Source organism: Lipophrys pholis (genome assembly GCF_963383615.2).
Source record: "Lipophrys pholis genome assembly, chromosome: 20".
NCBI classification, from domain to species: Eukaryota; Metazoa; Chordata; class Actinopteri; order Blenniiformes; family Blenniidae; genus Lipophrys; species Lipophrys pholis.
This window is the reverse complement of record NC_137648.1, coordinates 18031726-18049358: the sequence shown is the minus strand read 5'-3', so window position 1 is coordinate 18049358 and position 17633 is coordinate 18031726. Positions and strand designations below refer to the sequence as shown.

The 17633-nt window shown below is 42.9% G+C and overlaps 2 protein-coding genes across 6 annotated transcripts in view; both read right to left on the bottom strand.

The window, feature by feature from the left end:
- Positions 1 to 6251, bottom strand: part of ccny (cyclin Y) — a 45828-nt gene extending 39577 nt beyond the window's left edge. For 4 of the 5 annotated variants that reach the window (XM_080489464.1, XM_080489463.1, XM_080489466.1 and 1 more), the window contains exon 1: positions 5561 to 6233. In XM_080489464.1, coding sequence (XP_080345590.1) covers positions 5561 to 5714 — 154 coding nt within the window. In that variant the 5' untranslated portion in view covers positions 5715 to 6233. Of the gene's footprint in view, positions 1 to 5560 lie in introns of all 5 variants that reach the window. The other variant, XM_080489467.1, reaches the window with a different exon arrangement.
- Positions 6252 to 9930: 3679 nt separating this feature from the next.
- Positions 9931 to 15238, bottom strand: LOC308125657 (cAMP-responsive element modulator-like). Its single transcript, XM_080489567.1, has 4 exons — positions 15147 to 15238; positions 12973 to 13117; positions 10840 to 11043; positions 9931 to 10690 (listed from the first exon to the last, which is right to left on the bottom strand). Exons 1-3 carry the CDS (start codon positions 15175 to 15177, stop codon positions 10899 to 10901), a joined length of 321 nt encoding a protein of 106 aa, XP_080345693.1. The 5' UTR covers positions 15178 to 15238; the 3' UTR covers positions 9931 to 10690; positions 10840 to 10898.
- Positions 15239 to 17633: the final 2395 nt, after the last annotated feature.

The following is a 17633-nucleotide window of genomic DNA, read 5'->3' as shown; positions in this document are numbered from 1 at the left end:
TTGCCAGTGAAATCTCGGTGACCACAGATGCAGGGAGGAGCAGCTCGAGCTGCAGCAGTATTTAACCAGAGATTTCCTCGCGTCGGGAATCGATCACTTAACCTCTGTGTTGCAACCATAAAACCTAACAACCCGTCAGGCCCGTGTATTCAGTCGTCAACACGTCTTTATCACGGGCAGAGACAGGTGACGGGTTTGACCCCGAGAGACCTGCTTCGGCGCAGCTGTCCGCGATGGGAAGAAAATAGCTATCGAGCGTGACGGGCTGGAAGCAAGTCGAGGGGAAACATGAGTCTGCAGACTCTTTATCTCCGACTGGTAAGTGTTGATGAAAGAAAAGAAAGAAAAAAAAAAGTGGAACGTAAAGACAGTAAGCAATCGCTGAGGCAAATGAGATTAAGCTGCTGATCTGTGATTGTGGCCTCTGGAAAGTCCGGCTCGTACTCAGAAGGAGGCTGTTCAGCCAGGAGTGTGTGTGTGTGTGTGTGTGTGTGTGTGTGTGTGTGTGTGTGTGTGTGTGTGTGTGTGTGTGTGTGTGTGTGTGTGTGTGTGTGTGTGTGTGTGTGTGTGTGTGTGTGGTCAGTTCTTCTGGCCGATTCCTTCCCCTTTTCCTTTCCAACCACCACTTCAACACAGAGGCAGATACACACTGTATGCAGGGACAATCATGTTGTTTGTTGGAGCGGAAACTAATTTAGCACGAGACACACACTGCCTCCAACATGACATGATGTTATATGAAAACATAAAATACAAAAGGGATGCACTGATACCGACGGGGTTCTCGTACTAGGGCTGCAACTAATGATTATTTTGCTCATCGATTAATCTGTAGAATTATTTTCATGATTAATCTGTAGATTACTTTCGTGATTAATCGATTATTTGTTTTGTCTTCTTGTTTAGCTTTTGTTTACCCAGGTAAGCCATGTGGAAACTATTTTCATGAAGAAAAAGAAAAAGAGAGGAGAATTGGGCATTTTATTTATATATTATCTGTGAAACACACCTCACACAATGAGCTTAATTAATGCTCAATAATTGGAAAAAATATAAATTGCTGTCTCAACCTCGTCTCTTTTTTGTAGATTTAGTGTGAAGTGCTTTTTTCGTTAAGTTTTCTCTCTTGATTCGTCCGTTTTCTCTCGTTTCTTGCATCTTTCGGCAGCCTCCTCCGCCATCTTGCTTTAAGCGTTGACTGCGCTGTGGCTTATGCGATGCAAAACAAGTCCAACTATTGGCTGTTTGCTTCTTCTCCTGCTGTGCTGGTAGATTACAGCCTCAGGCGACTCATTACTGCCACACTATGGTAGCTTCTGGAACAGATCGGATGAAAATTTGAAAACAAAACAAGACTGCTTACAGTAAAGAAAATGTATTAACCAACTAATCGACTAGATTGGTTCACAAATATTTTAATAATCGATTCTAATTGATTGAAATCAGCAACATCGGCAGCATGGAGACAAGAGAATTGAGCGATGTCAGCAGTTTGGAGATTGTTTAATATTAATGAGAATGACAAACGTCAAGCAGACTGAGATGAACACCCAACTCCTGTCTTGTTGCATCACATGACGTCGGTCCACATTTCCAAATTAACTCTTCACACTGTCCTCCACATTACACCGTAGCCAAGCCGGGGCACCATGACCTGCCAAATATGTGACTTTCCAAAATTTACTCATTGGCTCAGAAGAACCCGCCGTCCTCCGCAGGAAACGCAGACGAGACTCCCGACCAGGAAATGCCATCAACCGTCCAGCGACGGGGTCAAAAGGGTCAGCACTCGCAGAACAGCGTAAACCTCTTATCGGGACTGACAATGAGTATCATCCGACCTGCTTGAGCTCTTAAGTTTCAGTCTGGGCGAACGGGGCTCTCAGCCAAGCTTTATCTTTGGATTTGCTGATCATTGATCTGTAGTTTGACGACTGTTTAAAAGGCAACAGTTAAGTACTTCTAATGCATTTTGCATGCAGTGGCAACGGAGAGAAGACAGCAGTGGTTTCAATGCTAATGGATTCATATTTAACCGTATGAATTGAAGACATTATTCCAGTCTGTCTTGAAGTCTTCAAGTTGCTGGATTCTTCCAGTCAAGACTCGACAGACAGTTGAGGTCTTTCGTGTGTCTTTATCACATTTATGAATGTCCATGCTGAGGTTATGCTTAGAAATCTTATAGATATCAATGAGTAGCCGTTTCAGTGCACATTGAAGGATCACCTGTATGTATGAATGAATACGTCGCTTTACAGTTTTCTCTGAGGTTCAGAATTCCTAATTGAACAAGGACGTCTCTTCCTCGGATTATTTTGCCACCACAACATTGCGCTTCATCTTTTTTGATACAAGTACGCATTGATCTTTCGCAACATAAGTGGAGGATAAAGTTATCAGGCTTGAAGAGTTCAACTTCAAGAGACATCTTAAATGGGAAGGGAAGGTTGACTTCACTTAGGTGTCCGTTCTAGACTGGACGCTGCCGTTCCCAGGCTCCACTGCCCATCACTCGTGTCTAAACGACTGAGCGACAACGCATCGTTGTTGCGTTTTCATTTCAGAAAAGTTTCATCTTTGTAGTTGAACATTTTAAAAACGATGTCTGTTTACACGGAAATGACAGAAATGGGTGTAGTTAGCATTCCAGGCCAGGGGTCGGCACTGTTTGTTTGTTTTTGAAACTAAACCACACACACACACACACGCACGCACGCACGCACGCTACAAACATTAACAACGGGAGAACACGGATATTCGTACGGACAGACGACCAAGTTGGATTGTTATTATGGCGACTGTTTCAGAAAAGTTGCGTTTTCCCCCCGTTTACATGGAGACAGGAGTGTTTTTGTAAAGTTGCGTATTCTTCCATCTACATGGAGGAAATTGGACGTTAGACATTAAAAAAAAATAAAAAATTCTACATCCCTCTAACTGTTTCCACACACTGGGGCTTGGACTGTTGCTTCAGGAGGGAGCTGGTTGAGGCAGTGCCGACTTCTGATTAGAATTCTACCCGCTCGCTTCCCTGTGAACTTTATACAGGCACATCCAGTGAGGAGGACACTCCTGGGCAGAGCCAGAGAGCAGGCTATTGAGAATAAAGATCCCGTCTGAGCGGGGAATGCCTTGGGATCCCCAAGAGGAGCTGAAAGAGGACTAAAAGATGTGCCAGGCTGCTCTGGTGAGCCGGGAACAACCAGGTCAGAGAGTTATCATTGGGATGAGCTTCGGGCAGAAATCCCGCTTCCTTCAAGCCTTTGAGTTACAATTCAAACATTCAGCGAATTACTAAAACTTACATAAGTGATCTCTCATCTTACCCGCTGGATGTCTGATCTATTATTTACTAAACTGCTGAAAAAAAAAAGAAAAGAAAAAAAGGAAGCAGTTCAGAAGGTAAAGCTTCACTGATTATGAACAGAAAGCTTGTGCCTCAGTGAAACGTCTTTAATACGATCCGCTATGCCACCAAAGCATTTTTCAAGAGATAATTCATTTACAAGTAGAGTTGCTTAAAGTACAAGTAGCTTCACGATCTGGACACTGCACATTTTTTTTACTCCAGCGGCATGTTGGGACGATTTCCTTCCCTCTCCGATCACTGGGGTTCCTGTCCATTAGTGTGTCAAGGCCACAAGACGCATTAAAAACCTCAATAAAACTGTCATAACGGTGGTCTGATGAAGCTATACGTCTCAGTACCAACAGATCAAAGTGGGGTTTTTCTCTCCTACAACCACCGCGTTGGTCGTGGGGGCGGCTGATAGGTCGTTAAAGACACATCAGACGTGTCCCACTCAGCTCGCCAGAGGACGTGAATGAACACATCACAGGCGCCGACCACCACTCGCCGTGACGTCGCCTCCCACTGGAAACGCACAATAACCCCTCGCTGCCCCGGGATCGCACATGCCTCCCGCCCACAGACACCCGGCAAAACTGACGTAACTAGTAGATGAAGTCATCAGACTCATTCAAAAGTCCCCACAGCGAACGGATTCAACACAGCTTCCTTCTGTGTGATCGCAGGGGTCTGCGACCTGCGGCTCTGGGGAAACAAGCGGCTTCTTTAGTTTCTCTACCGCCGCTCCTTTAGCTCTCACAGAAACTGCCTTCGTAGCGATAGAAAAGACAAATTTATTGTAGAAATGTGACAAAACAGAAAAGTTGAGAGTTAATTCAAGTGAATTGTTTCAATTGTAAACAACGGTGATAGGCCTTAAGCGAAAAGACGACAGATTGTAATAAAATGTCAATAGTTCCTTCATTTCATAAATGCAACATAAGCTGCAGTTGCACTGTTCATATCAATCCGACTCAGGTGTGAGGAGAAACCAGCGGACAGGGAGAGAACAGGCAAACACACTGACCCAGTCACCAGTTACACTCAAATGAGTACCAGGAAAAAAACCACACACACACTAACAAGGGGAAGGCCCCAAAAGCCAGGGCTCAAACTGGGTTATTCTCAGTTTGAGGCAAGATTGTTTACAACTAGTTCACGCTGAGTACCTTGTTTCATCACGTACAGTAGGAACAGGAAACTTTCAGCCAGTTTCCAGGAAAAAATATATATTTCATGTGTTTCACAGCTGATCAATTGTTGTATTAATCTTTACATTTTGAAGAAAAAAAGTATCAAGTGCATGCATTGAAATAAAGACATGTATTTAATCCATCCGTCTTCTGGTCTGGACAGGTCAACAGGCCATCACAGGACAAACGCACAGAGACAGACTAATTAAAACAGGCAATTTGTCTTTTACATTAAGTTGGCTTTGAGAATTCACATAGACTGTCGTGTTGCACGGCGACGCAGTGGTTTGCACTCATATCTCACTGTGGGAAGGTCTGGGTTCAAATACCGACCGGGCCTTTTTGTGTGGAGTTTGAATGTTCTTGTGGTGTTTCCTCCAGGATCCACGGTGATCAAAACACATGCATGTGGGGTTAACGAGTGACCTTAAATTTCCCCGCTACTGGTGTGAATGCGTGCGTGTGGTTGTCCGGCGACGGACTGGCAACTAGTTCAGGGTGTACCCTGCCTGGACGGTAGAGCAGTCGTCTCTGAATCGGAAGGTCTGCAGGTTCAAAAAGTGTCGGATGGATGGATGGACGGACGGATTGACCGCCTTGCATGCTTTGGTGTGTGAACGTGTGAATGTGATGAATGAAGCAAAGCGCCTTGGGACTGCTGAAGCAGTTGAAAAGAGCGATTTAGGTGAAAGCACAGGGTGAAGCGGTGTAGAAGATGGATGTTCTCCATCACAATTTTAAGCCCTTTGGTGAAGAGGATGACATTCCTGCACGTTAGCCCATCCTTGAAGTGAAGCACCTATAGACGACCTACAGAAGTGCCAATGTGTTTGAGTGTGATCAGATAAGGATGCAAGTGTTGATGAAGCTGTCAGATCTTCCAGGGAACCAGCTGGGAAATCTGTGCAATGACCCACAGGACACTGGAGTTATTGGTTTAAATGGTGGGTGGGTGAAACGACACTGCAGGATAATGAACCCCAGCGATCAGTGATCGATCTCCATCCCTCCTTACCGTCGAGGTTCTCCCGGTCGCTGATGTGCTGGAGGTTGCAGCCGGTGTCCTCGCGGCTCAGCTCGGGCTCCGGCCGGTACGGCTCCAGCCGGGAGTGGTTGCTCCTCCGGTGTTTGGGGCTGGACGACACGCAGCAGGAGGTGGTGTTCCCCATGGCGACAGTGGGAAGTGTGGCCAACGAGCCCCTCGGCCGGAACCTTTATCCGATCGCTTTGGGGTTTTTTTGGTTTTTGCTTTCAGGCACGGAGGAAAAAACGGGGCGGTAACGCGGATACTCACTGCAAACTATCGCCGCCGCACACCCCCCTTTCCCCCCGGTGTCCGTTAGCGTTACACGCCCTCCTAAACCCTCCTAAAACACGACGAGAGGAGCCATAATGTCAGGAAAAAACACACCAATAAGAGCTAATAATAATAATAATAATAATACATCCGAGCAGTCCGCCCCCTTTCTCCTTTCCTCCTGCTTCACCGTCCACTCCCGCAGCTCGTTAATCCCCGTCCAGGCGTCTAACACACATCCATGCAGCTGTAATGTGTGCAGACATGGGTATAAAAAAAAATAAATTAAGAAAGTAGTAGTTTTATCTCGTCAGAAGGGGAGAAATGTCTGCTGTCTGCGCTACATGGTGGCCAATGTTCTGGAGACGGCTGCGGCTACATCCGCTGCCGTGAGGCCTTCCAGGGCCGCGAGGAGTGTGGGAATTTTCAGCTTCGCCGAGTGACGCTTTTTACGCACGAAACGAAAAAAAAAAAAATGATGGGATGTGTTTTTTTTCATATTGACATTGAAAATCATTTTACTTTTTATTTTAGAGTTGTTTTTTTTTTACAATTTAATGACCGTATGCTAGAACATGAATCCTACTTAACAGATACAAAAGAATAGAATAGAATAGAATAGAATAGAATAGAATAGAATAGAATAGAATAGAATAGAATAGAATAGAATAGAATCATTTCATCAATATCAGACGGTTTTTTTTTCAATTAGGGTCTGGAAGAAATCTGTTGGTTTTCATAACAAGTTCAAACAAAACATTAAATTTACTCAATTTAAACAGTTGGGATCTGTATTTTACTGAATGTGTTGGTATACATTCAAATCCTCTAGCATGAGATGTAACGTTTTCTTTCTTTCTTTTTGGAGGTCATTTTTGATTTGATGAATAAAAAAACCCATATATTTCTATTCATGCACCCTCTTGTCCACTTCCATCCATATCTCCCTTTACCTATCTGGTTTTAATTAATGTACCCATTATCTGTCATCATTTAATGTTTTTCATTCAATTTTCAGACCAGCTGAGGACAAACACACTCACTTCTTTTAAATTAGCCCTAATTGGTCTTTATCGCATTTGATCTAATGTATTACTGATTTATTTGAATTTCCTGCACTTGCATGCTGTTGCTTTGGCTTAAGAAATATTTATAAAACACATTTTTGATGTTACTAAATCATTTAAACGCCATTGTTGTTGTCAAAACAAAGACCACAGCATCCCAAAGACAAGATCAAGAACTTAAGGGTCCAAGACCAATACTTTGGAGGACTAAGACTGAGTCAAGACCAAGATCTTGAAAATGTGATCTGGGAACTGCTATCTAGACCAGGACCGGTCTCGAGTACAACACCACCAATTATATTTGGGCAAAACTGCAGCAAAAGTAAAATCCCTAAAATAACTATTTAAAAATTTACATATTACTTAAAAATATTGAGCATCTTTAACAATTGTGCCGACCGGTATGTATTTATCTGCCTTCAGGTAAATAAATGGATTTTTCGAACCACTCTTCGTATCACAGATGAAATTTCCCTGATGAGTCCCAAAACGCACCTTGGAAACGTGGAGTCCTGCAGCTGTGGTGGAAAAGGTTCCGGTTCAAGTGTTTGGCTTCAACTGTGTGATAAATGGACAATTATGGTGCTGCCTTAGGGGGCTGCAATAAATCATCAAGAGCATAGAACCGAGTGGAATGGAACTTCTGAGAGATGAGCGTGATTTCTTTTATTGTTATTAATAATATGTATGAACATTTATTATAGTTACAATAACGAGTGCCTATCAGAGGGCTTCAGTTTCAATCAGTGGGTGAGCTGCCATGTATCCTTGGTGATGGTGTGTTGTCTATACAAACATGAGACATCGGCCTTTTAGTTTCTCTCTTTCTCTCTGTTTCTGCCCCTATCTGTGTGTGTGTGTGTGTGTGTGTGTGTGTGTGTGTGTGTGTGTGTGTGTGTGTGTGTGTGTGTGTGTGTGTGTGTGTGTGTGTGTGTGTGTGTGTGTGTGTGTGTGTGTGTCAGTTAATTATTTGATCTTGACTGATGACTGACAAATCCAACCAGGGCTTTGCTTTTGTCAGTGGCAGAGGAAAATGGCTGCTCAGCCTAAACCTCTTTGCAGGATTAAGAGGGATTTTGCGGAGGTCAATGTAAACAAAGGGGAGTTCTGAGGAATCCAATCCATTAAGATGCTTCCCCTGGTCTGCCAGGCAGCATAAACTGTACTTGGAGCCCCACACAGGCATGGATGTTGAGGGGAGCGTGACGAAACTTCATGGGGAATTTCTGAGCGTTCCTCAATTGTGGAGATGGTCAGGCGTGGTGCTGCAGTGCCGCCTGCTGGTGCTGCAGCTGCATTGCACATTTTGATAGTGGCCACCCACTCAAGTCGCATCAGGCTTTAGAACATTTGCAAGTTTTTCTACACAACTTTATCCCTGCTGACAAAGGCTGAACGCTCTCTACATGCTTCCAAACCCTATTACTGCAACTATATACCTAAAAGAGAAATTTGAGCGTCCTTCTTGTTGAATAAAAAGTCTACAAAACAGATTAAACCTCCAAAATGAGAGCAACAACGAAGCTTTTAAATACAGTTTTAGTCAATTATGGATCATGGTTAGCTTGACTATTTTTCGCTCTTTCAATGCAATTTCCACACTTCAATCTATTCATTGTCACAGTAAGACATTGCGAGTTGCACCCCAGATTTGACTGATACCTTTAATGCCCCATCAGGGATCAAATCCCTAGTCTCAAGAGAATGGCTTAATCCAAAGTTTACTTCAATGATTTGATTTGATTTTGTAAGATTTCAGCCAAACCACCTTTATGCAATAGGGGTGATGCTGAAGCACTCTGTCATCCAGTCTGTCCTTGTTAGGTTAAACCTTTCTTGTACAACCGGCTAACGAGACACTGAAGAAGAAGACAGTATAATTTATTGAAGACCTTTGGGAAACAACGTCTCTATATTGAACCCATTCAATTTGGTTCAAAGAGTCTTGCTCAGCAGTGGAATTTGAACCTGCACACTTCTGAGTCCAAGTTCTTCCCTCTAACTTCTAGTCCACCACTTCCACTGGCCCCAAAATTGACTCGCCGTACCGACTTGTGGCACATGGTGGTATTACAGAACTCGATGAGCCTTTGTTAGTGGATCAACTTGCTTATTAATTCTGCAGATATTCCTGCAGCCCGCCGACCCAGTGGTGCAGTGTTTCGCACTTGTGGCTTATGATCCCCAGTTTGAATCCTGGGTTTCTATGTGGAGTTTCTATGTTATTTGTGTGTATATGTGGCTTTTTATTCAGGTTCTACAGTTTCTTTGCAAGTGTGTGAGGTGATTTTGCCAATTTCCGTGGTTTCACCTAGTTATGTTGAATCACCAAAGCAAAACCAAACCTTCTACCGTGATGAAACCATTTTTTATGAGTCTACCGGTAGAGCGATGATCAAATAATCTTATTTGCCAATGCGAAATGTAGAGTACCGATTGACGACACGACCGACTGTACTTCCTCTTCCCAACCATGACATTCCAGTGTAGCTTTGTCCCAATCAAAGTGGAAATGATCTGTGTTTTCTTAAGCACCGGACAGGAAAAGGAGTTCACAATAGGCCCAGGTGCAGAGCAATTCTCAATGGTATTTTTTTTCTTGTGTTTTGTTTTCATTGAAAACAATCAATGATGGCATTGCAGTCGTTCTGCTTTTGGTCATTCTCGCAAGAGAGAATTATTTGACCTTTTCTCTGGGGTTCTGTCTGGCAAGAGAATCACACAATTTGCCATTTTAAAGACAAAAAAAAAGCCACTTTTTTTTTTTTTCTTCTTCCTTTGCGCATCGGCATTCCACTGGTTGTTTTGAGGAAAATGTTCCTAAATGCTAGCTGTGTTAATAACAGCGTGGCTTTTCCAGCGACGTCCACGGCATCGAGGGAAGAAACTTGCTGGCAATCCCTGCGATGAAAATGTGTCATTGGTGAAAGGACAGCACATCGTGTTCCGAGCAGAAACCCAAGGTTGAGAGACTCAGGTTGGATGATAATAAAGGCGCTAAAAGAGACAACGTGGCGCTTCGTCGAGTCGTCGGAAGTCCTTTGTCTTATCGTGTATGTCAGTGACACAGAAACTCAACATCCTGCAACGTATAACGAGGTCTTACATCTTCAAGCGTGAAAACATCCAGATCAAAGAATAACAATTAAAAAAAAAAATAATAATTTCAAAAATGGTGTGACCATCACAGGAAACAGTGTTACAGAGAACATCGAATGTGTGCGGAGAAAAAATGGGATTCAGCAACTAGTGAATCATTACAAATACTTTAAATAATATTCCAAATACAGACAAAAAGGAAGAGAGTTCAATACTATTCCCACAAAAAGTGTGTGCTCTTATTTAGCTAAACATACACAAATATTCCCAAATAAATTATAATGGCACCAGTGAGAAGCACAGAAATCCTCATAGAGCTGCACAACAGATCTAAAAATACACATAACCAGCAAGGAACTTTGTGGTAAAATCAAACAATATGAAGCCCTGATGATTTAACATTTGGTTTGTGGCAGAATAAACTCTTTTTTTCTTCTTTTTTTTAACAAACTGACGTAGATCATTCATTTTCAGAGTGATTCAATAGAGCTAAGACGCTGAAATTGATCAGAGAGGAATGTCAAACGCAGTGCAGTCTGGATGATGGCAGAACATTTTTAGATTTTTTTTTTTCTTTCTCCAGGTTGATCGAGTCAATCTGATTCTGCATCTCCGGTAAGGCGTAGTAGTGAGTTCTTCTTTCCCTGGAAGTGTGCCTGTTCAATAGGACCCCGGTTTCTCTCTGTAAACAGGTTTTGTTTTTTTGTTTGTTTGTTTTTTTGGCTGGTGGTGGTGTATGGATAATACAGAGCATCAAACACTGACATCATCGTGTAAACACATTTAACAGTGAGGACAAGGCCTGTTTTTGTGCCGGTCCTCGAGACTCACCACAGAAACAGACCCAACACAGTCTGTACAATCTGAGTTCCCCCGTCTTATCGCAGGATTCACTCCGTTTTGACTCGGTAGACGTCCTTCAAGACTCTGAGCTCCTCTATCAGAGTCTTGTTTTGATTCTCCAGCACGGCCACGCGATTCTCGAGACATTTGACATATTCTTTCTTCTTTTTTCGGCACTCCTTGGCAGCCTGCCTGCAAGCAACAACAAGAGTTAATGCGAAGAAAGAGAAGCCTTAACGCCTTGGCTAATCTCCCAGATTCAACAGAGAGATAATTCCAGTCAAATATATATATATTTTGATTTAAAAAAAAAAAAAGAAAAAAGGACGAGACTCTCTTGTGTGGGTGCAGAATGTTAAGATGACAGTGATTTTGTAGAGACTACAGTCCTCTGAGGTGAAGCTTCACATCAAATAGCAATAAACAAACAAACAAAAAAGCAAATATGAAGAATCTTACATGATTACAGTGAAATCACAATGTGAATAGACAAGGCACAGTCACAGGAATGTACAGTATGTAAACCCTTCGAAACGTCTCGGTTTGGGTCATGAAATGTGACCCGATCTGTATCTAAGTCACAAGTAGTGACAAAGAGCAAAGGGCTTAATTCAGCGGGAAAAACCATTACAGTCACATTTGTCCTCGTTAAACATTCACAGTGGGAGATTCACTGAAAAGTTTGAATTTTGATCTGAAAAAGAGATAACTGGAGTTAGAAGTGAGCAGATCTCAAGTGCGACGAGTGAAAACAGACTTGAGGCGAGTCCGGGACGACGCTGATTTGAAGAAAACGTTAAAAACCTTTGAAGTTTCGACAAACATTTGCTGATGTCAGCCATGTCTCAAACAAACCAGAACCTTTGAACAAGAAATGCTGATCTGAGAAAGGCTGAAAGGGGTGGCGGAATAAGCTCAAAGACTTTTCGTACTCAGACAAAAGGAGACCGTTTAGTGATGTGGCGGCGTTCCCTTACAAGCGACCGCCTGGCCAAGTTGACCATAAAGGCACAAAAGAAGCCAAAAGTAAATCCTGACGGCTCAAAGGAATCATTGACATCTATGTTCATGAGCCTAGCACATGAGAAGAAAAACATGGTTCATGGTCGCCCAAGAGAAAGTTGTGCCTCCACATCACAACTAAAGAAATGCTTTATGTACCAATGAAATTAAGGTTGAATTATCGGGGGAGGACCTGCAGCACTGCCTACAAACATGGGGACGCCATCCAGCATGGCGGAGAGAGCATCATGGTTTGAGGCTAATTTGCTCACTGTGGGCCTGGATGGCTTCAGAAAGTCGAATCAACTATCCTGCAGAATAAAGTAAAAGTGACTAATAATCAGGATATCATCAGCAAACCTGGAGGTCAATTTAATACACACAAGACGTTCCAAAAGAAAATCCAGAGGCAAGGCCTGCATCTGACAGCGACACTCCTGCTGCTCACAGAAAACATATTATGAAGCTCTTCTGATCCAGAATTTCTCCAGACCTTTCAGATTTGTTTTGTGGTATCGGAGTCAAACACTTGCGTTTGTCTGTACATGTGACTTACATGTCGATAATAATCGCTTCAAAAAGATTCCAGTATTTTACCAATTTGTAGGAAACAACACCAACAAAGAAATGTAAACGTTGGTGCTCAACTGACAAAAAAAAAAAAATAATAATTTTCAGCAAAGACAAAGAGATCTCAAATAACCCAAATGTTTAAACTCCCAAGTCTGGTGCATGTGAACGGACTCTCTCCTCACTCTGAGCACACATTATAGAGCAGATAACAAGGAGACATCCTACGTGTTGCCGAATAAATACCCAGGCTGGACAAGAATCATGTGGCGTAGTGATGAAAGGTTTGAAAACATATCATTACGTGGACCGGTTGTCCTCTATTGTCATTTAGATGTTTGCAGATTACACAGCACGGCTGGGAAGAGATAAGAGCTCTATCCTGCGGGTGCTGAAAATACCCACCGGAGCCGGACTGCCATTAGACGTACTCCCACTAATATCAGTGCATCATGCCATCGGCTAATATTGGCTGATAATGACGGGCCGGACTGCTTGGTCGTCCAGAGCCTGTAATCCACCACGCTGAAGGGAACCAGTCGAGTGTACCTGTTCTTCATGAGGCGGAGCTGCCTCTTCTGGAAGGCTGCTTCCATGGGTTGGATGGCGGCGTGGGCGTCGTCCCCTGCTCCCCCCTGCGGGAGGCTGGAGGTGGATTGGGCCAGCGTCCAGACAGCCAAGTCGCCAGTGGACCCTGAGCGAGACACAAAACAATACGTCACCTTCTACCAAGCATATCACAACACTGAGACCGACGCTGAGGACTGAAATGAAAAGCTGCCGCCTCGCTGCTGTCAGGGTGGGATTGTAAAAACATGCACAGTTCAACAGCGACGGGAGAAGTGTTTTTTTGACATCTCACTGTATTTTGCACCAGTTGCATCAACAAATTTGGCTTCATGTTGAGATTATAGTCATTTTCTGGAGTAATTGTTTTTGTTTTGTTGAGGAAATATAGACATTCTCATCATGTACACTCTGCGCCACAACAAAGAAAAACCTTAAAGTTAAAATTTTAAAGTTATCTTGGCACAGTTTCACCGGTTTGACCCACTCCAAACGAAATTGGACTGTAACCTCTTAACTAAAATGTGTTCAAGCTGAGCGAATTCCACCCACTGCTGAATTGCAAGTCGTGCTGAGAACAAGGTGGGAAGCGCCTCAGATCCACTCCAGCAACTTCGATACGAGACCAATCAACAGACACACAATGAGCAGTTTCACAAATTCAAGGCAGCAGAGGTGGGGGTAGCACTTTGTATTAAAGAATCTTTAACCTGTTGGTCACAGCTTTTGTATAATAAGTCACACTGTTTGAATTATGTGTTTCGTAAACATGGTTAACAGTTTAGAAATACGTTTTAATTTCATTAGCAGCTCAACTGGATTGTGGTACTTAAATTTTAAAACGCTTTCGTAGGAACAAGTCCACTACTTTTAAAAAAGAAAAAAAAAAAATGCCACCAATCCCAGAAGACCAGGAGCTGAGAGATGAAGACCTCATGTTTCTATTTCATTGTCAGGAACAAGAAATTCACCCAAGAATTACTTTCCATTACCAAAACTGACTTACAAGTGGATCATTCACAAGTAACCCGATGCTGGGAAAGTTTCCACTTGAAAATGAGAGAGAGATTTCTGAGAGTATTGAACATGACAAGGGTTTGGCAGAATTGAGAGATGCATTAAAATATTGTTAGTCTCAGATTAGATAGAGATGTGTCAATCCATTTGGAAGGTTTTTCTCAATAAAATTAAAAAAGAAATATTTGGGACAACGACTTTGTTTCTCTCTTCTGAACTCAGGAGGCGGCCATGTTGTTTTGTTGTTGCCATGCCAACACTGTAAACTGGTAAATAACTAAATAAGTTTGTGAATACATGGGGAACAGAATCAAATTGTATCTTCAACTTGACTGAAAGTGAAATGACTTAAATTTAGGGTAATTGACCTATGAATTACACCGTCACATTTAATAATATTTTGCCTATTTTTCCCCACCATTTGTCATATTTTCCTAAATACATCCAAGCCTTTTTCGAAAACCAAAAATCAAGTAAAAGTTGTGAACAGAAACACCTGATATTCTTATCAGCGTCTCTTTCGGTTTGATTGTTTGCTCTGTTTTGGCAGGTCACGCTGCCCCTCGGTGTAATGACACGGAGGCTGATTCATTTCTGAGGTATGCTGGAATCGCGCAGAAAAAAAAAAAAAAAAAAAAAAAAAAAAGAGCTGCGCGTAAATCGCCACCGGCCGCTGACGTCAATGTGCGCCTCATTCACATTGTCGCTGCTGGGGGTCTGTTCCAGGAAAAAGCAGTGACGTCAGCCACTGCTGCTATGTGCTGTGAGTGGGCGAGAGACAAGGAGAGAGAGAGAGAGAGAGAGAGAGAGAGAGAGAGAGAGAGAGAGAGAGAGAGAGGAGAAAGGAGATGGAAAAAATATGCTTCGATATGGTTTCAGAATTCAGCTTGTCGCAGAAAAGCAACACTCTTTCTGATCATCAGCAACTTTTTGTTTTTACTCACTGACGCTATTAGACAACAAATATTAACACGAGACCCTCAAAAGACAAAAACAACAAATGAACACAAGCAACTGTGTGACGTCAGACACGCTTTCTCACCAAAATCACGACATCTTGACGCAACTGTGGTGTTTTGCCGCTGATGTCTGGTTATCAGGTGGAGCAATTTGATGTGGGAGTAGAAAAAGAGACGTACCTGTTTCTGTCTCATCCCCAGTTACAGCCATACTGTACGCAGCGGATCCCGGGCGTTTTCCAAGAGACACCGTCCCTCCCAGAGTCTTCTCTCCCTCTGAAGCGTTGCCACAGCTAACAGCGAGGCTGTGTGTGCAATTTACAATTAGAGGCATTGACATCAGCATGACATCACTGGCCTCCTGATGTCAACAGCCTCTCTCTCTCTCGCTCTTTCGCGCGCGCTCTCTCGCGCGCTCTCTCTCTCCGTGCTATGAGTCAGGGGCTCTGCTGTTCGTCCTTGGTGAGGAATTTTCTTCGGCTCTTCTGCAGCTCGAAATGTTTGGTCTTGTTGGGCTTCAATTACACGGACCCCAGAACAAGAAAACATCACCTACTATATGTCCACAATTTATACTCCCAAGTCCATCTGGGCCAGAAATAATACAGGGCGACTATATTATCCCACTGATTTACTTATTTATTAACTGGCGCATCTGATGTACAGTATGTACTTTTTTTCTCTTCATGTGCGGCTTACAAAAGTGAGATGATTAAAAAAACTAAAAACTAAAAACAATTGTGCTGATGTCATTGTGATGTCCATAAGTTTTGCAAGCCTACCTTCTACCAAACATGTCAAACTCATTTTTAGTTCAGCACCATTTCATCTTGAGTGACCTGGACCGGTGAAATAGTGCTATAATAAGCTTTACATTTAAACCTGAACGTTTTTCCTTGTTGCGGCGCAGAGTATACGTGACGAAAATGTCTATATTTTCACAAAATCAAAACAATTTCTGCTGAAAATGACTACAATCTCAACATAAATCCAATTTCAATGAAAACTTCTGGAGCAAAATACATTGAAATGCCCCCGCACCCCCAGCAAACTCTTAAAGTCTACAATATGGACACGTTTCCGTCAAAGTGATTGGATTTATTCACACGAGGCGCAGTGGTTAGAGCCCTTGCTTCGCAGCAAGAAGGTCATGGATTCATTATACAGAAATCCCAAAACATGCATGACGGGTTAATTGGTGACCTGAAACTGCCCGTGAGTGCGTGCAGATGTCTGTCTCTATCTGTTTGCCCCATGACCCATCCTTTTGTGTTGTTTCTGCCAAATTCTGACTATCATTTCAATGTGGCTGCAGAAATGGAGATTCATCAGACCAGGCAGCGTTTTTTTTAATATCTTCTATTGTCCAATTTTGGTTAAACAGCAGCTCCATCATCTTCAGGGATTCTCCTTTGACCTTTGGTATCGACATGGCATTTTGGCCATTTGTAAATCCAAGAGATCCCAAAAGATCAGTGGTTTCTTAAATACACAGAACAGCCCTTCAAACCCAGTTCTTACACATTCTCAGGCTCTGTTCAAATGCGTTTTGTTGAGTGGCATGTTAAAATGATCTTACAATAAAAACAAGCCTTTGTCCGTTTCAGAAACTTGGTTTTGTCTTGTTGGTTGCGGTGTTTGTCTTCGAAATGAACTCAGAAATGAATGAAGTCATTGTGTGGATGAGTTTGCCGCTTCCCAGCAGCAGTGAGTCAGTTCGTACTCAGCCGCTGGCGCCCTCTGCAGGCAGTACTCGGTAACACTGTCTCCTACTGTTTGTGGGTTCATGCTGAGCATGCAAGAAAATAAAGACATGTGCAGTCTGAGTAATGGACATATCTGGGATAGGTTGAGTACTTTCTAATGCCATCATGAGTGAAACTGCTGACTCGTTCAAAAGACATTTACAGACAGCAAGAAGCTGAGTGCTGCGGTTCACATACTGCAATACTATGTTCACAGTCTTACCTCACTTGACCAAAGTCCTCTTTTCACATGAAAGTCACTGCTGCCGATTTGTAAATCAGCTTTCAAATGTGTAAGGAGAGTGGAGAGTGAGCACGGTCCACGGACGAGCTGGTTTCCTGTTCCACCTGCCACCAGCGTCATGACTCCTCATCACTGCTTTACAGTCTGAGGCGTTACCGTCCGAGCAGTGGACGTCGGCCCGGCCCGAACCCCGCAGAGAATCTGTGTGCCGTTGCTGGAGAGGAAGACGCCAGGCGACAGAGGGACAGTGTAGATGAGCTGAAGTCGCCAATTAAAAAGAAACCTGAGCTGCAGGACACCTGGATGGATTAACAGGCCGGCGGCCTCCATGTCACACCACACTGATCCAGAGTGTCAATGTGAAACCAGTGTCAAGAGCAAGATACTGAAAACAGCTGCTGGACCAAAGACCTCTGACTTAAAACCAAGACTTGAAAAAGGTTAATTGTTCTAAATGTGAATGATTTCTTTTGAGGTTTTTGAATTGCATTTAAGAAAGTGAAGATTAATATGATACAGTCAAAGAACAGGAAAAAATAAAAATAAAGGAAAAAGATAAAAAAAAAAAAAGGAAAGAAAAACAACAGGAAAAAGAAACAATGAAAAGTAAAAACAAGAAAAAAGGGAAATAGAAACAAAAAAAAGGAAAACATTTTGGGAAAAAATGCAAAAAGGAAA